This window comes from Dasypus novemcinctus, chromosome 17 (genome assembly GCF_030445035.2).
Source record: "Dasypus novemcinctus isolate mDasNov1 chromosome 17, mDasNov1.1.hap2, whole genome shotgun sequence".
NCBI lineage: Eukaryota > Metazoa > Chordata > Mammalia > Cingulata > Dasypodidae > Dasypus > Dasypus novemcinctus.
The window spans coordinates 8,733,038-8,758,635 of NC_080689.1; the positions used below are offsets into that span (position 1 = coordinate 8,733,038).

At 40.6% G+C, this 25,598-nt stretch overlaps 1 protein-coding gene across 1 annotated transcript in view; it reads left to right on the plus strand.

The window, feature by feature from the left end:
• Window positions 1-25,598, plus strand: part of SLC9A2 (solute carrier family 9 member A2) — a 96,911-nt gene that overhangs the window by 19,906 nt on the left and 51,407 nt on the right. The window contains exon 2 of the mRNA XM_058278255.2: window positions 24,988-25,451. Coding sequence (XP_058134238.1) covers window positions 24,988-25,451 — 464 coding nt within the window. The remainder of the gene's footprint in view (window positions 1-24,987; window positions 25,452-25,598) is intronic.

The following is a 25,598-nucleotide window of genomic DNA, read 5'->3' on the forward strand; positions in this document are numbered from 1 at the left end:
TGGAAGGGTAAGGGCCCTGAACAGCCAAAACCATTTTGAAAAAGAAGAATAAAGTTGGAAGACTCACCTTCTGGTTTTACAACTTACTACAAAGCTACATTAAACAGCATGGTCCTGACACAAGGATGGACATATAGACCAATGGAATTAAACTGAGAATTCAGAAACAGATCCTTACATTAATGGCCAATTGGTTTTTGTCAAGGTGGCAAAGACTATTGGGGAAAAACAGTCTCTTCAACAAATGGTACTGAGAAAACTGGATTTCCGTTTGCAAAAGAATGAAGGTGGGTCCCTACCTCATACCATATACCAAAACCAACTCAAAATGGATCAAAGACCTAAAGATAAGAGCTAAAACTATCAAACTCCTAGGAGAATCCGTAGGGAAGCATCTTCTGGACCTTGCGTTAGACAACAATTTCTTAGGCTTTATACCCAAAGCATAAGCAACAAAAGAAAGAGTAAATGGGACCTCGTCAAAATGAAAACCTTTTGCTTCTTAAAGGACTTCATCATGAAAGTAAAATGACAGCCTACATAGTCAGAGAAAACGTTTGGAAGCCACTTATCCAATAAGGGTTTAATGTCCAGAATATGTAAAGAAATCCATCTTTTCAACAACAAAAAGACAACCTAATTTAAAACTGGCCAAAAGACTTGAAAATAGATATTTCTTCAAAAAAGATACACAAATTGCCAAAAAAGTACCAGAAAAAATGCTCATCATTAGTCATTAGGGAATTGCAAATAAAAATTGCAATGAGATTCCATTTCACACCCACTAGAATGGCTACTGTTAAAAATAAACCCAGTAAATTACAAGTGTTGGAGAGGATGTGGAGGAATAGGAGCTCTCATTTATTGCTGGTGGGAATGCAAAATGGTGCAACCACTGTGTAAGACAGTTTGTCATTTCCTGAGTAAGTTAAGTATAGAATTATCATATTGTTACCGGATTCTATCTAGGTTCTTGGCTATGGTGCAGAAATGAATTTCAAGAGCATGCCAGGCCAGCTGAACTTTCTTTCGTGCTGGGAGGCTCTCCTTACGGGGGCGCACTCCTTGCACATGGGGCTCCCCTATGCGGGGACACCCCTGAGTGGCAAGGCACTCCTTGTGTGCATCAGCACTGCACGTGGGCCAGCTCCACACAGGTCAAGGAGGCCTGGGGTTTGAACCGCGGACCTCCCATGTGGTAGGCAGACGCCCAACCACTGGGCCAAGTCCATTCAGCCTGCCCAGGAATGGCGTTGCATACATGGAGAGCTGACACAACAAGATGATGCAACAAAAAGAGACACAGATTCCTGTGCCGCTGACAATAACAGAAGCGGACAAAGAAGAACATGCATCAAATAGACACAGAGAACAGACAACTGAGGCAGGGTCGGGGGGAAGGGGAAAGAAAGAAAGAAAGAAACAAATAAATAAATAAAAGAGCATGCTGGGTGAGTTAGGCCATTAATTTATTCAGGTAGGGAGGGAAGAGAAATGGGAGAAAATAACAGAGCAGGGGTCCCAGGTAGAGAGGAAGGGGATGAAAAGGGAAGAAGAGGGCTAATTTACAAGCTACAATTCCCCGTTATAGATTGTAAATCCCCAGGTTTACTTGTGTGGCCACATGGTGGAGGAAAAATGGCAAAAATGTAACAAAGAGGGTAAGACGGGTCTGTAGGTCAAAAGAGCAAGGCAAGAGAGCACTCAAGCCTCAGGTTTGCTTTTAAATTGCTAATTATTCCGCCCCCTTGCTAATAGAAGGGACGGGGATTCCAGCTGTTTGCTGTTTGGATTGATTACCCCACCCTTCAATTCCTTAGTGAGGATCCAATGATAAAGTTTTTAGGGAACATCCGGGCTTTTCCTTGTTCTCAGGAAGGAGTCTTTGTTCTGGGCAGCAGCATCCTGGGGGTGGGGGCCTCCAGCAGCCATCTTGGGGGTTTCTGATGTCCACGTGGACTCTGCCAGGTTCCAGATCTGTCTACTCCCTACCTTACTAGTCTGCTTCAATATGACCAGCAATACCACTTTAGACATACACCCAGAAGAATTGAAAGCAGGGACTCAAACAGGTACTTGCACACAGATGTTCATAGCAGCATTATTCACAATTGTCAAAAGATGGAAGCACTCCAAGTGTCTATCCATTGATGAATGGATAAACAAAAGTGATATATACACACAATGGAATATTATTCAGCTGTAAAGAAGGGATGAACTTCTGATATATGTGAAAACATTGATAATCCATGAAGACGTCACGTTGAGTCAAATAAGGCAGACACGAAAGGATTAATTTTGTATGATTGAGCTGATAGAAGTAGTGAGAGTAAGCAAACTCATGGTCAGAATCTAGAATATAGGTGGATTAGTCAGCCAAAGGGGTCCTAATGCAAAATACCAGAAACTGGTTGGTTTATAAAGGGTGTTTATTTGGGGTAGGAGCTTACAGATACCAGGCCATAAAGCATAAGTTACTTCCCTCACCAAAGTCTATTTCTATTTTCAGATGTTGGAGCAAGATGGCTGCTGATAGCTGCAAGGGTTCAGGCTTCCTGGCTTCCTTTCATCCTGGGTCTTGCTTCTCTCCAGGCTTAGTGTTCCCAGGGATCCAGCTTAAGGCTTTAGCACCAAACTCCAGCATCAAAACTCCAACATCAAAACCCTTCAACTCTGTCCTTTGCCATGACTTTTATCTGTGAGTCCCCAGCCACCAAAGAGTGGGGACTCAACACCCTACTGGCACAAGAGGTTTACATAATTCCTTAGTCAAGTAAGCCTATGAATCTGATATAATCTAATATGCCTCAAGGAAAAGATCAGTTTACAAATATAATCCAGTATTTCCTTTTGGAATTCATCAATAATATCAAACTGTTACAATAGGTATTGGAGAACAGGTTGACAACAGGGAATAGGGAGTTAAGGCTTAAAATGTTCATAGCCTTAACTATGTGACCATGGAAACTTTTAGCAATGGATGGTGGTGATGGTAGCACAACATTTATATGTAATTAACAGCACTCAGTTTTATATTTGAATGTGGCTAAAAGGTGAAATTTTAGGTTGTTTATATGTTACTAAAAGAAAAACTTCCAAAAAATCTGTGGAACTGCACAAAGCAAACAGTGAACCCTAAGTAAAACTATGGACTCTAGTTAACAGTGAAATTATAAAAATGCACTTTTATTGATTGTAACAAATGTACAACACCAGTGCAAGGTGTTAATAACAGGGTGGTATGTGGGAACCTTGTGTTTTATGTGTGATTTTTTGTAGACCTATAACTTCTCTAATTAAAAAAAAAAGTGCCAATGCTCAGGTCCCACTCCAGGCATGGGGATTGTATAAAACTCCCCAGATGATTCCTCCAAGTAGCCAGCCTTGAGAATCACATCTCTGGGCAAAGACCCTAATGGGATGGGAAGTTTGGAAATCAGAGCAGTGCACCTTGTGTGTACAGGGGCCCTCTGCCTTGAGGTTGGTGGGAGGCTGCTCCTAAGGCATCTTCCAGTCCAGCCCCTGCTCCCAGGGCCTTGCCAGGCCTCCAGCTCTCTCAGGTTTCAGGCTGGTGAGGTGAGAGGGGGGTGATGTTGGCATCAGCCTGCAGTCCTGCTGAGCGGCCTGGCTCTTAGCTGGGAGACGAGGAACTGGGTGAGCTTTGGCCAGGCAATTTCTGTCCTTCTCTGGACTTCGGTTTCTCTCTCAAATGGGAAGGGCAGAGGATATTGAAGCAACTCCTAGTGTTCCTTAGAGTTTTATGCACGTATACTCAGACAGAGTTTGAAAGGCACCTTGGAGATCACCTCGTTGTTCCTGCCTTCTTACAAATAGGAAAAATGTGACCCTTTAAAGGCTTTGCCTAGGTTCAGAAATACCATTACCACATAGGGGGAATTTTTGCCTTCGATGGAAAACCACTCGTTGTCTAGAGCACACCCGTACCACATTATCTGCTTCTGATTCTTTGGAGCCTTTCAGTGCCTTTGCAGTTGTAGATATCTGATAATATATAATGTTCTTACCTCTAGATAAGTAAAATTTTGTTCCATGCCTTCCCTCCTCCACTGTGAAAGAGGCCAGTTTTGCCTCCATTCGTACATTTCCCTCCATATTCCTGACCTAGACAAGTGTCTGCTCTTTGGACTGGTTGTAACATCTTACAGGTTCCCTCATTAATAATTTCAATAAAATCTTAAAATGCATCATCAATTGTAACAAATGTACCTCACCAAGGCAAAGAGTTAATAATAGGGTGGTATTTGAGAATCCTGTATTTCATGCACAATTGCTCTGTAAACCCACAATTTCTCTAATTAAAAAAAAAAGTGATCATGTTACAAGAAGAGAAAGAAAGAAAAGCTGGTGACGTACTTTTCCTATTGACAAAGTGAAAAGGTCAATTACACCCTTGGAGTGTCTATTGGAAAGGCATTCATGTTTTACTCGTTGAATAAGTAGCCCCGGCATGGACAGCAGAGCTCACCATCCCGGAGGGCTGTTTGTCTCCCCCACCTCTCACGTTTAGTTAAGTCCTGCAACAGTTCATCTATGAAAGGTGAACCTGGGGATAAATCAGGTTCCGTGCTGACAATTACTGATACCTTTTATGGCTTGAATTGTGTCCCCCCAAGTGATATGTTCAGGTTCTGCCCGATGCCTCGGAATGTGACCTTGTTGGGAAGTAAGGTCCTGGCAGATGGAATTAGGCACCTTAAGATGAGGTCAACCTGGAGCAGCGTGAGCTCTTACTCCAATCTGACATCCTTCTAGGAAGAAGACATTCGGATGCAGACAGAGAGACAGAGAGGGACAGAGGGGAGAACGCTGGCACTGCTGGCAACACCAGAAGCTAGAAGAGATGTGGGACAGATTCTCCTCTGTGGACTTTGAAGGACCCATGGCCTGCTGCCACCTTGATTTTGGGCTTCTGGCCTTCAAAATTGTGTGTGGGAGTACTGTATATTGTATATATGAATTACTGTGATCTAAAACTTTTGTGAAGATAAGCTTAATAATTAGAAAAAAGAAAAGAAAAAGATGGGACGTAGACACTGAGAAAAAGATGAAGTAATTGCTTTGTCAATTTGCATACAGGGCAACACTTATTGAAGTAATGGAAGGCAAAACATCAAAAACAAAGTTTTTGCATTTTTAAATTTTTTGATACCCCAATTTATTTTTACCTTAATTTTTCTAAATTAATATGTATTCTATATCTAACCTTTAAACTCATCACTATATTCCATTTTACTATTAATGGAACTTGGCAATATATTGGGCTTCACTTTTCAAGACGTTTTGGATCACAGAGAGGTTCAACCATGGCAGGGGAGGAATACTGGTGTGGGATGTTATTGACAGGGGACACATGGTTGGCAGGGAGTTCTCCTGGGTACATAAAAATGTATCCAGGGTACATAAAAATGTTTGGATATTTTCATAGTGGATACAATTAAAAACAACAACGGAAGGAGTGCTGAGTTCCTAACCAGGGGACCTCTATCACAGTCCCTAAAGGAACAGCAACAATCCCCCAAGTGCAATGGCAAAGACGAAAAAAGAACGAAGGTCCAACAAAGAGCCCTTGATACTAATTACTATGCTTGTGAACCTGTGCACCTGAAATAAGAACAAGAGCTGCAGGGTGCCTAAGAGTTACCTCCTGAGAGCCTCTGTGTTGCTCAAATGTGGCCAGTCTCAAAGCCAAACTCAGCATGTAAATGCGTTGCCTTCCCCCAGCATGGGACATGACTCCTGGGGATGAGCCTCCCTGGTGCCGAGGGATTACTACCAAGTACCAGCTGATGATGTAACTAGAAAATGACCTTGAATAAAAGGGTCAATTCGGACCAGCAGAATATTTCAATCTACATATAATACCAGGAGTTAAAAATGCTTTTTGACCTGAATAAAAGGGGGAAATGGAAAGGACAAAAGAGTTTATATGGCTATGAGTCTCCAAAAAGAGCCGGGAGGTTATCAGAGGGGTTGCCCTTATGCACACCTCAGCAGAGTCCTAGAGATAGATAAAGTAGATACAACCCTGGGTATTGGTTCTTCTGAGGGCTACAGAGACCCACAGGTTCTATGGTCATGGCAGTTGGAGTTTAGTGCCATGTCAGTTGGCCCTACTTTGGAGTTTGTGTTTCTGTGTGATGGAGTTGGACTCAGATGTGATCTTTGTTCACAAGCCTCTCCTGTTACTTTTACTGGAACTGTAGTTGGTGCTGGGGTTTAATATATACCCAGGGGACCTGAATCTCTGGACTGAACATATGATAGCCAGGCCCTGAGCCTCAACAGACTTCAGCTCCTACACTCTGGTTTATTGGACCTACCCCACTCAGCTAACATGTTGTTGAAGAAGGTCAACCACCACACCAGGGAGCCAAGAGTGCCTACAACTGAAAGCAGGAGGATTGCATCCAGCATCCATGTGGAATTTAAGCCCCCTCTTGATATAGATGTGGAGTGGACACAACCATTCCAAGGTCCACAGGATGGAGGAATAGAGTATGGATTAGAGTGGACTTACTGATATTCTATTCATGAACTATTGTGATTAGTAATCAAAGAAAATGTGGCATTGGTGAGGAGAAAGTGGCATTGGTGGCTGCTGGGGGTAGGGAGTGGGAGGAAGAGATGAGATGTGGGGGCGTTTTTGGGACTTGGAGTTGTCCTCGGTGGTGCTGCAGGGACAGTTACCAGACATTGTATGTCCTCCCATGGCCCACTCGGTGGAATGTGGGAGAGTGAGGGCTATGATGTGGACCATTGACCGTGAGGTATAGCGGTGCTCAGAGATGTATTCACCAAGTGCAATGAATGTCTCATGATGATGGAAGAGATTGTTGTTATGGGGGGAGGAGTAGGGTGAGGGGGTGGGGGGGTATATGGGGACCTCATATTTTTTTAATGTAATATTAAAAAAATAAAGACAAAAAACAAAAACAAACAAAATTTGTATAGCAATAAATGTCTGGTTTTCAGCCACCCAGTTTGTGGTACTTGTTACGGCAGTTTGGGAAACTGACAATTATGCTGAATGAAAGTGTTACTGACCCACTAAAATTTCTCTCTTTTATCCATTAAAATAAGGCCATATCTGTTCTTAGGGTCTCAGGAGAGTCTCAGGTATCATGTAAGAGGTCTTGCCCTTGAAAATGTATCTGTGAGAAGCATCAGTGAATTTTAATAATTTTGTACAAAATAAAGACAATACTATAATTGTTCTTGTGCTCTTTTTTACTGTTTTTTACACTTCAAAATACTGATATAATTAACATATGTGCTGTGGTAGGTCGTTACACCATTTTAATGTACTAGAATTTGCTTAACCATTTTCCTATTTGATATTTTGATATGAACATTTTTGTGAAAATTACTTATTTTACTCTTTGAATTGCAGGAAATCCTGATTTTTTTTTTTGCATTTTATTTTGAACAGCCCATGCTCTGCACATTTTCTATCAACACTCTTAGAGTAGCCTTTCAAAGGCTCAATTCAGACTCTGTGTATCAGCTGGTCAGTCAATATTTTGGGTCATAAGGGTGACCCTGTCCACCGGTTGAGTTCAATTTTAGCGGCTTCATCTCTTTTGGCCTGTGTGTATAGTGGTGTTTGTGCAGTTATATCAATATTTTATTTCACTTTGCCACAATTATTTTATAAGAATGAGCAGGAAAGAGAAAAATGAGGTGGAGGTTTCGAGGGTGAACAGTATGGCTCTTAATGACCTTATTGAGACCAAGATGGAAATCACCTCTGGCATAAACCCTTTGCTGAAATCAGCTGTGCACCAGTATGCTGTGCATTCCGTTAGGAATTAAAAGAGCAAAATTAAAGACTGAAAGCACAAGTGCTAAACATTGAACTAGGAATGTGAAGATTGTCATAAAAGGTACCAGATTTTTAACTTTCAAGGTTTGGGACCCCCAATTCTAACACGCCCATCTGCTGCATTTTCTCTGTGTGTATGTCCTTATTCTTGGGGGGTAATCCCACAGAGAGACTAACTGAATCAAAGGACAGGTGAAGAGCTCTTGTTAATGGTCATTTTTGTCCACCTGCTGAGCACCATGTGAGATAAGAAGATTGCACAGTGAGCACAATTTGTGAGCCTGTACCCAGTCGGGGAGGCCACCCCCTAATAGACATGTGAACACTTGGTGCTGACTTGCAGGTGTGGCTCCCTTGCTCAGAAGACCTTCCCCAGCCCCTCTTTGCTTTGCCAATTTAGAGTCTTCTTCACTTCTCAGGTTCACTTCACTTCTTAGAGGAGGGACCCCTCCCCACTGAGCAGGCGTGGGGAGGGGGTCACTTAAGGGCGCATCCCTTTCCACGGCATGAGGACGACTGTGATGGCCTAGTTGACATCCGCTGTCCCCGTAGGCGGTTAACTCCGTGAGGACAGAAGCCATGTCTGACTTGTGTGTTGCTGTGTCCTTAGGGTCTTGCACATGTCAGGGTGGGGGGGCGCTTAGAAGTGCTTGGGGATGAATGAGCGAAGGAATAAGGAATCACAGAAGTTATTTTTTCGTTGCTGGGAAGAACGAGTTGCTTTCTTTGCAACACTTTTCCCATCCGGTGCATGATTTCTACTTAAGGACTTGCAGGCTGTTCTGTCCTTCTTCCACCATGCAAGTCTCAGGCAGCTCGTTGGCATTGTAGATGGCATCCTGCCATGTAGGCACTTTTGTATAGTGGTTGAAACTTGGCATTTGGAGTTATCCAGGAGTTTTATGGATGATCTTTATCAAATTGAGTAAGTACCACCCTAATTCCTATTTTGATGAGTGTTTTTTAATCATGATTGGATGTTGAATTTTGTCAAATGCTTTATTAATTGATATGATCATGTGATTTTTCTTCTTTATTCTATTAATATGGTAGATTACATTGATCCATTTCCAAATTTTGGGCCAGTCTTGTGTTCCTATCATCAAACTAGTTGGTCATGGTATATATATTTTTAAATATATTACTGAGTTCTCTTTGCTAATATTTAATAAGGATGTTTGTATCTATATTTATAATGGATATTGGTTTGAAGTTTTCTTTTACTGTATTATCCTTGTCTAGCTTGGTATTGGGGAAATACTAGCTTTAAAAAGTGAAAACCAATCCAATGTCCACAGAGAAAATGTGGAATGGGTGTGGGAAGGGTAGCCATAGTGGCTGCTGGGTTTGGGGAATGGGAGGAAGAGATGAGATGTGGAGGCGTTTTCGGGACGAGGAGATGTCCTGGGTGGTGCTTCATGGACAATTACGGGACATTGTAGATTCCCCCAGGGCCCACTGGATGGAACGTGGGAGAGTGTGGGCTATGATGTGAACCACTGACTAGGGGTGCAGTGATACTCAGAGATGTACTTACCAGGTGCAATGGATGTGTCACGAGATGGGAGAGAGTGTTGCTGTGGGGGGAGTGGGAGGTGGGGGTGGTGGGGTTGAATGGGACCTCATATTTTTTTAACGTAATTTTTAAAAATAAAAAAATAATTAAAAAAAAAAGTGAATTGGGGAGGACTTGTTTGTCTTCTACTTTTTTTAAAAAAAGGTATAGAATTGGTATTAATTCTTCTTTAAGTGTTTGGTAGAATTCTCCAGTAAAACCACCTGGGCCTGAGTTTTAAAATTATGAATTCATTTTTTTCTAGTTATAGGGTTATTCACATTATCTGTTCATATGACTGTGTTGTGGAAGTTTGTGTTTTTTGAAGAATTACTCCATTTCATCTAAGTTGTCAAATTTATGTGCATAGAGTTGTTTGTAGTATTACCTTATTGTCTTTTTGATGTTTGTAGAGTATTAGTGACACACTTGTTTCATTTCTTTTTTTAATTTGAGAAGGTGTGAGTTTACAAAACAATCATGGATAAAATAAAGGATTTTCTGTACACCAACATCTTACTTCGGTGTGGAATATTTGTTTGAAAGCACTTTTCAAAATAATTGCACTATTTCTTAAAAAGTAGTTATCCTTGTTACAATCAATGAAGGATTATTAAAATAATTCTATCATCCATTATTTACATTCGATGTATTTTTTACCATGTACCACCCTATTATTATTGTCTTGTACTAGTATTATAAATTTGCTGTAATTCATGAAAGAAAATTCCATCATCTATAATAGGGTTCACTTTGTTGTACAGTCCTATGTTTTATCTTCTTTTTTTTCTCTTAATGTGTATACATCCTAAAGTTTCCTTTTTAACCTGCATTCACCTATACAGTTCAGTGCTGTTGATTACAGTCCCAATAATGTGCTACCATCACCACCATCCATTACCAAACTTTTACCATCTGCCTAAATAAAAATTGTGTATAAGTTAAGTATCAACTCACCATTCTCTAACCCCAGTCTAACTCCTGGTAACCTATATTCTAGATTCTAACTCTCTGAGTATGCTTATTCTTTTAGGGTGTTGCTGTCAACAGATTCTCTATCTGAGAATGTTTTTATTTCCCCTTCATTCCTAAAGGATGTTTTCCATAGGTTCCCTACTTGGCCTCTCTTGATATCCGAAGGTAAGATGTACTTCTTGTTATTGTTGCATGGGAGAGGGAATTCCAGCTCCTCAGGAGGCCTCACTGCTACCTTCTGGCTGGAAAGGCTCCTGTGTGGTTTCCATGGGAAAGGTGGGTTTGTTACCCATGGGTGATGGTGAAAATCCTCTACTAAGCCTCCTTGACTGCCTCTTCTCCCCATTGGAGAGCAGGAGGGGTGCCTTGTTACTGCCAGGAGAAGCTGGAAGTCTAGGCTTCGAGTTACATGGAATTTTCCAGAGTTGTAGGAGTTAAAAGAAAATTATGTGACACACAAAAGTTTGCATGTGTTTATGTGTTGTTATCCTTATATACCTGTTCCTTTACTGGCTGATTCAATTATCATTTCTTCCTCCATTGTTGTACAGCTTCTTACTTTATATAACATTCTTGTACCACCACTCATCATTATCTGGACTCACTATTTCATCCCTCTGGCCATGATTATGGGTTTCTTAGTTGTCAAGAGGCAACATGTTGGGCATTGGTGCATGGCAGTCCACCTTCATATCCTTTAAAAAGTCGGCTATTCTGTAGCACTCTTGTCTGCAGTTTCTTCTAGCTAATCATATCAATTTCAGTTCCAAACTGGCACTTAACAAAGCTTTGATTAACATTTTCTGTCTTGACTTTCTCTCTGGAACCTTTTCTTCTGTTATTATTCTCCACCTAAGTAAATAACTCCACTCTTTGCCCATTTGTTTGGGACTAAAACCTTGGATTTATCCTTGATTCTTCTGTCTCTCATCCTGGCCAGCAACAAATTCTGTTGGAGCAACTGTCAACATATATCCAGCATCTGATCTCGTGCACTCACCACGAACCTAGGACAAGCCACCATCATTTTGCTGCTGCATTTTTGAGAAAGAATACTAACTGGACTTCTTCCATTCTTGGCCAGCAGCTGGAATGGCCCTCAAAACTAAATCCAATCATGTCATTTATTCCTCTGCTCAAAACCCCCCAGTGGCTTCCCATGGCTCTCAGAAAATAGCCTTGTCTTCCCCAGGCCACGGTGTTCTGCGTGATCTGACATTGGTCTCTCCATCCTCGTGTCCTGCCACAGTCTCCATCGCCCCCCCAGGTAGCAGCCATTGCAGCCCCTGTGCTCACCTGCGGGCTGGGGCCTTGTTCTCCTCTCTGTGTCTGGAAAGCTCTTCCACCATGTTTCCTTTCCTCATGCCATTCTGGGCTTTGCTCAGATAGTACCTGCCAGAGAGGCTTTCTGCTGACCCTAATGGCAAATATCACCCTTTCCCCTCATTTACCATCCTCTCACCTTTCCCTGCTTTTCTTTGTAGTGCTCATCACTGCCGGCACCTCTGTATTTATTGGTTGATTTATTTGTATTTCCCACCCCTAGACTAAAGCCCTTTGGTGTGGGAGTTTTTCTTTATTCACTGCTGCATCCTTATTGCCTGATATGGCATCTGAAACATAGCAGGGCCTCAACAAATATGTGTTTGAATGAATAAATGACTGAGATTGGTCATTTTTATTGTTACAGTGTTTCCCTATCATATATAATGCCGCAATAAAAATTCTTTGTTCATGAATTTTCTTATCGTATAATCCTGCCATCTGCAAGACATGTCGTTTTTTCTTTTATGTACGCATCCCTTCTCATTGCTGAGTAATCGCATCCCATCACCAACTGCCTTTTTGTGCCGAGTGGCTGTTTCTTTCTGGCCTGTCCTCTGTCAGCTCATGCACAGGTCCCTTTGGAGTTTGGGCCATTCTTCAGCTTTTTAGTTACATGTTTACAGAAAACTTATTTATTTCCACTGATGGTTGATGACATCCATCTGGTTTACCTCTTTCATTGGGCAGCCTTGATTGCTTTATTTCCAAATTCTCTGATCTCTTGGGGATGCATAGGGCAAGTGTGGTGGTGAGAAACCCTCGCTAGCTCCTGCTTGCCTGTGGAGGGCCCAGGCCTTCTCAGCTTGGTTTCCAAGGTCTTCTGCAGTGTGGCTTTCTTTCAGGCCTCGCCCTCACTCCCGCCTGCCTCTCTCCTTAGGTCTTCGTGGTTTCCTTCCACTCTTTGAAGGAACTGGCTACATTTAGCTGTCTCAATGCCTCTCTTCCAATGACGTCTTCCCGAATTCCCTTATCTGACTTAATTTCTCTCCCCTCCCCACTTCTTAGTACAAATTACATCTCTTTTATACAGCATTTATCACTTTCTATCTTGTATTATAATTATCTTTGGTCTTGTCTTATCTTCTGTACCAGATACGAGCTCACGGAAGACAGGGCACATTCACCATCCCACTTCACATCCCTCAGGCCTTCCTTGTTCTTAGAAGATACACAGTCAACATCCGATTAGGAGTTGAACTTTCTGTGCTGTTCCTCTTCAGTGTTCTTCTGGAAGGGACTGAGTTCATGTTTTTCTTTTTCTTTTTAAGTGGTCAAGTCATTTGGAAAAATTAAATACCATGTAAGTTTTACTTTGGAATAATTCCAAAATTTTAAATATTTCATTTGTATTTTCATTTTTTTCAATTATTGTATTACAAATCCTTAGCCAACCTGAACCTGGAGCACTTTTAAAACCTCTATTATATTCATGGTTTCATTGTTTAAAGTGGGATGATTATTATATGTACCTTTCAGTCCCAGCCTATGATTAAATTTTATGAGAAACTATAAAAGCGTGTTGATAATTTCTTGATATAAATTAGTTAATTCTCCTTTATTGAATTATTATCTGTTTTTATTTTATTATTAATCTGCTTACTTTATTATATATGCAATTCAATTCTATTTATTCTTATAATTTTATTCTATTACTGTCTTTGTCCACTTGAATTATCATGTAGTGATAGCAGTTTGTTGAGGTAGTCATTAAAATGATGCTTCTTACTATTTTCTCTATACTTCTATCTGGTTGTCTATTGTAGGCTGTAATTCTCTGTCTCTTTCTCTGTGAGTTGGGATGTATAAAATCAAAAATTTTAGGCTTAAATAAATTTATTTCTCTTAACTTAAGTAACTTTAATGTATTCTATAGATAGCTAACTTTTTTAGCAAAATAAAAACGACTTACTTTAAAGCATTGTTTACTTTAAGTTCAGTGTTTCCCAGGGCCTACCAGGACCGAGATCTGGTCGGGGCAGCAGCAGGTGCTCCATGGTGTTGACTTGTCTGTGCATTCACTTGTACTGTATTTAACACAGGATTAGCAAGTATAGATCCAATAGATGTTATTATTTTATGTCTTTTTAAAATAGAGACTATCTATTAGAAAGTTGGTATCTGCCCTCACCTAGAATTAGTCTGCTTGCATTGTCTCCATTTACAGTTCTCGACTTGCCTCTGCTAGTTTCCCCTTTCCCTTGTGATTGTGCTACTTGCTCATTAGAACTTTTTTTTTCAAACTTATTTTGCATGATTTTTGTGGTCGTTGTTCAGGGTGTTTTCCCTGATTCTGATTATTTACACTGTTGCTTTTTTGCAGACCCTGCCACCCAGATGCTTCCTGTGTTTCTTACTTTGCACTCTTCTCAGAATTTTGCAGATAGATTATTTTAAGTATAATGAGAAAATATAGTGAATTGCATTGTATTTAGTTATAAATAGATCTTTGGTATTTAAGCTTAGTTAATTTTTAGTTAATTTCAAAGTTTGTATTCAGAGAGAAATTAAAACTCCAAGAGAGAGAAGGATGCCTTTATGTATTTTGCAAAAGAGACCTCTACTTCCTTTCCTCTTGCCACTAAGTGAATTTCCGTTGTAATTATAATAAAATAATAGAGTTTTAAAAATTTAATTAGAGAAGTTGTAGATTTACCAAAAAATCAGGTAAAAAAAATACAGCGTTCCCAAAGACATCCTGCCCCCATTATTAATCCTTTATATTAGTGTGGTGCTTTTGTTACAGTTGATGAAAGAATATTATAACTGTAGTAGTAACTATACTCTATAATTTACGTTAGGGTGTATTTTTTCCCATATACCACTCTATTATAAGCACTTTGCATTCATGTGTGGTACATATGTTATAACTCATGAAAAATATTTTATAAATGTGCTATTAACTATTAACTATTGTCTGTTGTTTGCAGTAGGGTTCACTGTGTTGTATAATCCTATGTTTTATCTTTTATTTTTCATTCTAGTACCATATATATGACATCAAATTTTTCTGTATTAACCACATTCACATATATAATTCAGTAGTGTTAATTATACTCACAATGTTGTGATACCATCACCACCAGCCATTTCCAAAACTTAGAATCAACCTAAATAGAAGTTATGTACAAATTAAGCATGAAGGCCAGCTCAGCCCCTGGTAACCCATATTCCAAATTCTAACTCTGTAAGTTTGCTTATCCTAATTATTTCATATCAATGAGAGCACACAGATTTGTCCTGTTTCACTCAATATAATCTTTACAAGGTCCATCCATGTTGTCACATGAACAAGAACTTTATCCTATTTATGGCTGAATAATATTCCATTGTTTGTATCTATCACATTATGTTTATCCATTCATTGATTGGTGGACACTTGGGTTGCTTCCGTCTTTTGGCAATTGTGAATAATGCTGCTATGAACATTGGTGTGCAAATATCACTTGGAGATTTACTTTCAATTTTTTTGATATATATGTAATGGAGGAATTCTGGGTCATATGGTACTTCCGTACTTAAGTTTTCTGAGGAATGCCAAACTGCCTTCCTCAGGGGCTGCACCATTTTATATCCCCATCAACAATGAATGAGCACTCCTGTTCCTCCACATCCTCTCCAACACTTGCCCTTTTCTGTATTTTTAATACTAGCCATTCTAGTAGGTGTGAAATGGCATCACTGTGGTGATTTTTTTTTTTAAAGTAGATACTGGTGATTGAACATAAGTTCTTATACACGGGAAGCAGGCACTCACCCAGTGAGCTATACCCACCCTCCTCTTGTTGTAGTTTTGATTTGCATATCCCTAATACCTAATATGTTGAACATCTTTTCATGTGGATTTTGGCCATATATACATCTTCTTTGGAGAAACGTTTATTCAAGTCTTTTGCCCATTTTTGGTTGGGTTGTCTTTTTAATTTTGAGTTGTAGGATTTCTTTATATACTCTGGATTTTAAATGATTATTGGATATGTGGTTTCCAAATATAGTCTCCCATTAGGTAGGTTGTCCTTTCAACTTTGTGGTAAAGGCCTTTGAGGCGCAAAAGTTTTTAATTTTTAAGGAGGTCCTGTTTATCTACTCTTTCTTTTGTTGCTAAGAAACTATTGCCTAACACAAGATCCTGAAGGCGTTTCCCTACAGTTTGCTCTAGGAGTTTGGTAGTTCTGGTTTTTATATTTAGGTCTTTGATCCATTTTGAGTTCATTTTCGTATAGGGTGTGAGATAGGGATCCTACTTCATTCTTTTACATGTGGATATCCAGTTCTCCCATCACCAGTTTTTAAAGAGGTTGTTCTTTCCTTTGTCAAAAATCAATTGGTCATAGGTGTGAGTTTATGGTCTATATATCTATCTTTTTGGCCATGTCAAGCTGTTTTGACCACTGTAGCTTTTTAATGAGTTTAAAGTCAGGAAGCGTGATTCCTTCAATTTTGTTCTTCTTTTCAAGAAGTTTTTGGCTATTCATGGCCTCTTACCCTTACAAATAAATTTGATAATTGGCTTTTCCATTATTGCAAAGTAGGCTGTTGGAATTTTCATTGGGGTTTGCATTGAATCTGTAAATCTTTTTGGGTAGAATTGACATCGTACTGATATTTAGTCTTCTAATCCATGAGCGTGGACTATCCTCCCATTTATTTAGATCTTCTTTTATTTCTTTTAGCAAATTTTGTAATTTTCTGTATATAAGTTCTTTACATCCTGGGTTAAATTTGTTCCTAGATGTTTGATTCTTTTAGTTGCTATTTTAAATGGAGTTTTCTCTTGATTTCCTCCTTAGGTTATTCAGTAGTAGTATATGGAAACACTACTGATTTTTGCATGTTGATCTTCTTTCCCACCATTTTGCTGAATTTGTTTATTAGCTCTAGTAGCTTTGTTATTGGTTTTGGGGGACTTTCTATATGTAGGATCATGTCAACTGCAAATAGTGGAAGTTTTACATCTTCCTTTCCAATTTGGATGCTTTTTATTTCTTTTTCTTGCCTACTGCCCTGGCAAGAACTTGCAGTACAATGTTGAGTAATAGGGGTCATCCTTTTCTTCCAGATCTTTGAGGGAAAACCTTGTCTTTCACCACTGAGTTGATGTTAACTGCAGATTTTTCATATATGCCTTTATCACATGCTGAGAAAGTTTCCTTCTATTCCTTTCTTCCAGAGAGCTTTTATCAAAGAAGGATGCTGGATTTTGTCAAATTCATTTTCTGGGTCAATCAAGATGACCATGTGATTTTTCCTCTTCAATTTTCAATGTGGTGTATTATATTATTTGATTTCCATACACCCTTGCATACCTGGGATAAAACCCACAAGACCATTGGGGTATAATTATTTGATATACTGTTGGATTCAATTTATGTGTATTTTGTTGAGAATTTTTGCATCTATATTCATAAGAGAAACCGGTTTGTAAATTACTTTTCTTATAATATCTTTATCTGGCTTTAGTATTAGGGTGATGTGGCCTCATGGAATGATTTGAGGAGTGTCCCTGTCTCCTCAGTTTTTTGGAAGAGTTTCAGTAGGATTGGTCTTAATTCTTCTTGGGCAAAGTGATAAAATTTACCTGTGAGGCCATCTGGTCCTGGGCTCTTACTTGTTTGGAGGTTTTTGATAGTCATTCATTCTTGTTATTTGTAATTGGTCTGATGAGATTTTCTATTTCTTTATTTTTAATTTTTTTATTGATTTTTTAATTTGTCTTTTTTAAAAAGATAAATAGATCACACAAAACATTACATTAAAAACATAAGAGGTTCCCATCAACTCCATTCCCCACCCCCACCCCCACTCCCCCCACATCAATATCCCCTTTCATCAGCGAGGCACATTCATTGCATTTGGTGAATACATCCTGGAGCACTGCCACACTGCATGGACCGTAGTTACATTGTAGTTCACACTCTCCCCCAGTCCATCCAGTGGGTTTTGGCGGATATACAATGCTCTGCATCTGTCCCTGCAATATCATTCAGGACAACTCCAAGTACCGAAAATGCCCCCATATCACACCTCTTCCTCCCTCTCCCTGCCCTCAGCAACTCCCATGGCCACTGTCTCCACATCAATGATACAGTTTCTTCCATTGCTAGAGTCACAATAGTTCTATAGTAGAATAACAGCAAGTCCACTCCAATCCATATTATAGTCCTCCATCCAGTGGACCCTGTGATGGCAGTGTCTACTCCACCTCCAAATCGAGAGGGGGGCTTAGATCCCGCATGACTGATGGATGCGATTCTCCTGCTTGCAGGGAATCTCAGTTCCCTGGTGTGGTGGTCGATCATTCTCACCTCCCCATCAGCTGACCTAGGTAAGTCCAACAAACCAGAGAGTAGGTGTTGCAAGTCTGCTGAGGCTCAGGGCCCAGCTGACACATGGATAGTCCAGAGATTCAAGTCTGTTGAGCATACACAAGTCCCAGCACCAATCACAGATTCAGTAAAAGTGACAGAAGAGGCATGTGTACAGAGATCACATCTGAGTCCAACTCTTTCACAATCAGGAGCACAAATTCCAAAGTAGAGCCCACTGGCAAAGCAATGAACTCCAGAAGATTTTCTATTTCTTGTAGAGTCAGTTTAGTTTTGTGTTTCTGGGAATTAGTTCATTTAAGATGGTTTTCTAATTTGTTTGCATACAGTTTTTCATAGTATCCTCTTATGATATTTTTTTTATTTCTGTGACATCAGTGGTAATGCCCCCATCTCATTTTATTTATTTGCATCTTCTTTTATTTTATTTATTTGCATCTTCTTTCTTTTTTTCTTTGTCATTCTAGCTAGGGGTTTGTCAACTTTACTGATCTTTTTAGAGAACCAACTTTTGGTTTAGTTAATGCCTTCTAGTTGTTTTTGTTTGTTTTTTTAATACTCTATTTTATTTATTTCTGTTTTAATCTTTATTTCTTTCCTTCTGCTTACTTTGGGTTTATTTTGCTGTTCTTTTTTTAGTTCCCTCAGGTGTGCAGTTAAGTGTTTAATTTCATCTCTTTCTTCTTTTTTAACATAAGCATTTGGGTTTTAAATTTCCCTCTCAGTAATGCCTGTATTGCATCCCATAAGTTTTGATATAATGTATTCTTATTTCATTCATCTCAAAGTATTTACGTTTCCCTTGTAATTTCTTCTTTGATCCACTGTTTGTTTGAGTGTGTTATTTAACTTCTATTTCTTTTTGGATTTTCTCCCTCATTTTTGAAGGACAGTTTTTTCAGATAAAGAATTTTTGGCTGGCAGTCTTTCTCTTTCAGTACCTTAAATTTATCATACCACTGCCTTCTCACCACCATGGTTTCTCCTGAGAAATCAGAACTTTGTCTTATTGAGGATCCCTTTTATGTAATGAGTCTCTTTTCCTCTTGCTGCTTTTCTAAAATTCCCTGTCTTTGGCATTTGAGATTCTAATTTGTATGTGTCTCAAAGCAGGTCTATTAGGATTTATTCTGTTTGGAGTACCTTGCATTTCTTGGACATATATATTCATATTTTCCATATGAATCAGAATATTTGCAGCCATTATTTCCTCAATTATTCTTTCTGCCCCTTTCCCTTTCTCTTCTCATTTTGGGACACCCATGAAAGTGTATGTTTGTGCCCTTATGCTGTCACTCAAATCCCTGAGAAAACTGCTCAATTTTTTCTACTCTTTTCTCCATCTGTTCTTCTGACTGTAGGATCTCAATTGCCCTGTCTTGAGGTTCACTAATTCTTTCTCCTGCCTATTCAAGTCTGCTGTCTTATGCCCCTAGTATATTTCTCATCTCCATTATTGTACCTTTCATCCCAAGGATTTGTTACGTTTCTTTTTAAACTTTCATATTCTTTGTTCACCCCATTGTCTTGTTACTATCCTTTACCTCTATATCCCTATTTTCCTTCATCTCCTTGAATTGATTTTGGAGATTTGTTTGAACTTCTTTGATTACTTATTCCAAATCCTGTGTCTGCTCTGAAGTTTTCATTTTTTCCCTTGACCAAGCCTTTTCTTCATGTTTCATAGTGGGGCTGGTAATTTTTTGCTGATGCCTGGGCATCTGGTTATCTTTTTTTTTTTTTTTTTAAGATTTATTTATTTATTTATTTATTTATTTATTTATTTATTTATCTTCCCCCCCCCCACCCCAGTTGTCTGTTCTCTGTGTCTATTGGTTGTGTGTTCTTCTTTGTCTGCTTCTGTTGTTGACAGCAGCATGGGAATCTGTGTTTCTTTTTGTTGTGTCATCTTGTTGTATCAGCTCTTGTGTGTGGCGCCATTCTTGGGCAGGCTGCACTTTCTTTCACCCTGGGCGGCTCTCCTTATGAGGCGCACTCCTTGCATGTGGGGCTCCCCTACGCGGAGGACACCCCTGCGTGGCACGGCACTCCTTGTGTGCATCAGCACTGTGCATGGGCCAGTTCCACACGGGTCAAGGAGGCCCGGGGTTTGAACCGTGCACCTCCCATGTGGTAGATGGATGCCCTAACCACTGGGTCAAGTCCACTTCCCCATCAGGTTATCTTGATGAGTTAACTCTGAAGGTCAGTTTCTCCTCATCTAGGGTTTTATTGTTGACTGGCTCTTCCTCAATGTTTGGTCCTTCTTATTCTGGATCTTTAGAGCAGCCTGTGTTTAACTATTCAGATTTCCTCAGCTCTTTTTCATCTGATTCTTGAACTGATTAAGTGACACCTTTTTAAAAATTGTACATTTGTGTAACTGTTTCACCTTCAGGAGAAAGCTTCCTTTCCCCTGTTCCTTCTCCATGAATCTTGATGTGTTTTCTTTGTTTCTGTGGAGAATTTTCTCCCCAGCTCTTATGTTTTATTTAAATCTCTCCCTCACTTAGTGCCCCATTCCTTACACTTTGCTGTCTCATAGCAGTTCACTTTAAACCCCTTTATTAGTCAGCCAAAGGGGTGCTGATGCAAAGTACCAGAACTCTGTTGGCTTTTTTAAAGGGTATTTATTTGGGGTAGAAACTTACAGTCCCAAGGCCCTAAAGTGTCCAACTCAAGGTACCATAAGGGGTACTTTCTCACCCAAAGTCATTGGCCCTGTGTTGGAGCAAGATGGCAGTCAGTGTCTGTGAGGGTTCAGCCTTCCTTCTTCCTCTTAAGGCTCCATGGTCCCAGCTTCTTTCAGTCTTACCTGTAGGCTGGTATAAGGCTTCTCTCTTTCCCCATGGCTTCTCTCTGTGCTTAGCTGCAGCTATAGGCAATTAGGCTCATCTCTCTTCCCCAGGTCTCTGCCCTGTCTAATGAGCTTTCTCTCTTCCTCTGCATTCTTCATCTCTGTGCATTTACTTCCCAGGGCTGGCTCCAGCATCAAAACCCCAACTCTCTCCTCTGCTGTGTCAATTTCTCTGTGAGTCCCCGCCCACCAACGGGGCAGGAACTCAACATCCTACTGATGTGGCCGAATCAAAGCCTTGTTCATAATTTAATCAAGTAAAAGTGAAATCTCTGAATCCAGTACAATCTAATATGCCCAGAGAAACAGACCAGTTTACAAACATAATCCAGTATCTATTTGGAATTCATAAATATTGCCAAGTTGTTACATACCCTTTTTTTTTTTTTTTAAGTATTTCTGCCTCTGGTTTCTTCCCCCTTAGGGTATCCCACTCATGGAACCAGATGGGATCAATTTGGAAACGTGGGTCACTCCAGAAAAATTCATTTTGTATTTAGGTGGTTCATTTAACAGAAACTGGTTTCAGTGTTTGTACCTCTTACCAACACTTCTATCAGTCTCTCTCTCTCTCTCTCACTCTCTCACCTGGGGGCCCTTTTGCGTGTGGCACTCCTTAGCTACTTGTGTTTTGCTCTGGGTCTCTGCAGACTTGGGTCCCTGTGCCTGGATGTGCAGGGGGTTCTGACTTGCTGCTGCGGGTTCTATCATCTGCATCAGCAGCAGCAGGGACCCGGGCCGTGCTGCCTCTGCACAACTCCCACACTGCACTGAGTGAGGACCAGGGCGCCTGAATGGTGGGTTCGGGAAGAAAATCTCCTACCTGATCTTGGAGGTTACTTTTCTTTTTCTTTGATTCGGCATTTGTGGAGTTCTCCTCAAGTCTCTGTCGTCCTCCAAAGTTCCAAGTAAGTGGGATTTGTTGTTTCATAGTATTATTATTATTATAAAAGCAGAATAATATTTTGTGATGTATGAAATTTATGCACTTCAAATCTTAGTGTCCATAAATAAGTTTTATTGGAATACAGCCACATATGTTCATTTAGGAATTTTCTTTGCTGCTGTATTTCTGAAGTAGCAGAATTAAGGATGGCCCACAAGCTGAAAATATTTGTTGTCTGGCTATTTATAGAAAAAGTTAGTCAATCCCTGAATGAAACAACAGATTGTACCTGCTTATTCTTGTAAACATCATCCAAAAGTTGATTTGATGTTTCCCAGTAACTAATATATTTCTCTATAATATTAGGTGAAATACTGACCCAGGAAAAGTAAATTCATTCCAGCATATTCATTTCCTCTTCAAGAAATACTTAGAGGGAGAAAAGCTACGAATGCGTGAGCATTTGTAAATACTGGTTTATTTGTTTTATTCTGTGAACGGTGTAATTTAAGGAGACTTTTTCTTTTTTCTTTTCACTGATTATTTGCTGGTGACTTTTATTCCTATAGTTCATAAAAACATAGACCCTTGCAGGCAGAACTCTCCATGTCAGTGGAGAGGGTGCTGTGAAAGGCAGGCAGGGTTTCCTTGCTTAAGGTTCACCCAAGAGCACTCGATGAAGATCTCGTTTGACCACACTTAATTTAATCCCCTCTTGACCGTGGAACAGGCTGGCAGATTTAGTAAGTGCTCTCCTATTTCATGGAGGGCTCACTCAGAGCAATTCGGAATGACCTAAGCATTCAGAAAAGAAAGGAGAGCAGATTTTTAAAAATGAAATGCCAACCGTTCTCGGCTTGTTGCAGCTGTTTTCTGGGTTTTGCTGTTACCCGATTTTTCATCCTCACTGCCTCTGCCTGCCTTTAGCCTGTGGCCCTGGTGACCTTCTTTCTAACTGCATTCTGTATTTATGTTGCTGTGTTTCACTTGGTCGGAATGTATCATACCACATGAGTGCGGTAGGCATTTTTCTACCTGATGCGTCTAAGCCCACTCTGTCATTCTTTCCTCCTGTCCCTCTGACTTCCCACTCTCCATTCCGAGGAATAAGAATGTCCTTAACACAATGGATGCTTGGGAGGGGCAGCCCCATGCTGCATTGGATCCCTGAGGCTGGATGGCAGTAAAAGTGAAGAAAAAGACCAGATGCAGTGGGAACCATCAAAACCAAACCTTACCCATCTCATAGTTTAGCTCTAGCAGATCCTATTCCTTGAGCCTGCACATTTCTTTAGAAATGTTTTCTCTTGCATTTTCTTATAGAAGAGGGAGGGGAAACAAAAATTGTGCAGCATTTGAAATGTTGCAGTTGCGGTGGTAAGTGCCATGCCCTTGGCAATCCAGTTTTTCTTGCAGCAATGGAGGTGGTGGGAACATCTGTCCCCATTTTACAGGTGAGAAGACGGGGCCTGGACCTAAGTAACCTTTCCACAGTCTCAGGCAGAAAGTGGGGGAGCTGGGATTTGAAACCAGGGAAGTAGTCCTCCTTGGTGGCTGCTAAGGCCTGTTGGCCCCAAGCCTTCCTGCTGGGTCTCCATTCCAGAAGGAAGGTGATTGCACTTGGACCCCAGGGTTCTGGGGAGCGCTCTGATTGACATGTCCTTATCACAGTAAAAACTGCTATGGAGAAGCTACTATGAGAGTCTTCTGGGGTAAGGTTACAAGGATGTGGTTTTCAGAGGGCTTTCATTTTTTTAACCATGAGGTCTGAGGGCCAGAGTGTCATGGGTAAAGAGCAGCTGAACTAGTTGAATATATGAATTCCCCACCAATTATTAGAGCCTGCTATAATATGTGTAATAAAATAATGAGTGCTGGAGGGATGATTCCAATACCAGATATATAGATATTCTCTGTTATTTAGAAATACAATCTTTAAATCTCCTTAAATGATCACAGTTCCTTTTTGTTGTTGTTCACCAACCAGTGCTCTGACTTTAGCACTGTTGGTAGGCTTTTAAGGATTTATTCATTAAAATATCTGTGCTTATAAGTGTTTAAGGATGTAAACTGTCATTTTAATACTATCTTCCTGTAACCCTGGTAATTTTCATATGCCGCTTTAATTCTAAAATGTACTAATGCTGTCACAGTGACTCGCTGTCACCTTCCAAGTAAGGTCACTCCACACTCACGTCCTGCCAAGTAACTTTCCATGTGTTAAGTTTCCTTCCATGTTAGCGTGTGCTGGCCCAACCTACATTTTCCTCCTCCTTTCCTCTTACAGACCTCCTGCTAACGTTTCTCTGTATTAAAGCCACACTGGACTCTACCAGGAATCAGGAGAAAGAGAGTCCCCTTCAGTTTTCCATTTCTTAGAAGACTCTTCCTGCCTGTTCTACGTGTTCGCTTCCTCTCTGCCCTTTATGTCCTGCCCACATGCAGTGTCCTCCATGACTCTTCTTTTTCCATCTTCCCTGTAGCCCTTGGCATCTGCTCCTTCACCCAGACTGGAGAGTCTTTGACATAAAGATCACGGGTGTGCTTGTGTTTACAGCCTCACGGTAGTTATCCGAGGCACCTCCGATGAATTGATTTGTTTCCCTCTGAAGGAAAAAAATCTCAAAATTAAACATAATTCAGTGTTCCAAATGAATGGGTCTGAAATCAAAATGAAATGTCACAAACTCTTCTGATTGCCAGAGATGACAGCCGTGCGTCATAGACTGACTTATGAGCCGGCCACCTTGGCAAGGCCCTGTGTCTCTTTCAATATTCAATTAATTTGAAAATGGGTGGGAATAATGCCTTTGCCTATGCCTTAGGATTTTTATGAAAATCAAAACGAGTTGTTATATCTGCAAATGTTTGGGAAATCACTAGACTATTTCAAATATAAAACTGCATTTTCTTCTTCCACTTCCATAGCCCCAATATTGAAGAATACTGGAGTTTACACCAATGAAAACTGCACTAATCGATATTACGAGCCTATAGCATTCTACTTCTGATTTAAACTTAGATTTTTGCTGGAATGTACTTTATGAATAGTTTTAAAGGAACCACCTGCCTTTTAAATGTAAAATGTAAAGCCAGTCAATGACCAGATCTGCTGACCCGGGAATTTTTGGAATGGGACCCACCAGTTGTCAAAGCGAACCAGTCTCCCTCCTCCCTAATTTCCGCATAACTCAAATTTTGTCTTCGTTCTTTCCTTGACAGGCTTCCATCTCTATCACAAGTTACCCACGATCGTGCCTGAGAGCTGCCTTCTTATCATGGTTGGACTGCTACTAGGTGGGATCATTTTTGGGGTGGATGAAAAGTCTCCACCCGCCATGAAGACGGATGTGTTTTTCTTGTATCTCCTTCCACCCATCGTGCTGGATGCGGGCTATTTCATGCCGACTCGCCCTTTCTTTGAGAACATCGGCACCATTTTCTGGTATGCCGTGGTGGGCACCCTTTGGAACTCCATCGGCATTGGGGTGTCCTTGTTTGGTATCTGCCAGATTGAAGCGTTCGGCCTGAGCGACATCACTCTGCTGCAGAACCTGCTCTTCGGCAGCTTGATCTCGGCCGTGGACCCCGTGGCCGTGCTCGCGGTCTTCGAGAACATCCACGTCAACGAGCAGCTCTACATCCTGGTCTTTGGAGAGTCGCTGCTGAACGATGCCGTGACAGTGGTGAGTGACCGCGTGGGGCGTCCCCCACCAGCCCGCGTCCGGCGTTCTGACCCTGACAGCCAAGGCGAGGCCCTTAGAAAGGGCCCGGCACTTGGTTTAAGGCTCTGCTGTTGCTGTTGGAAATGCTTCAAACATTTCAAACGAGGC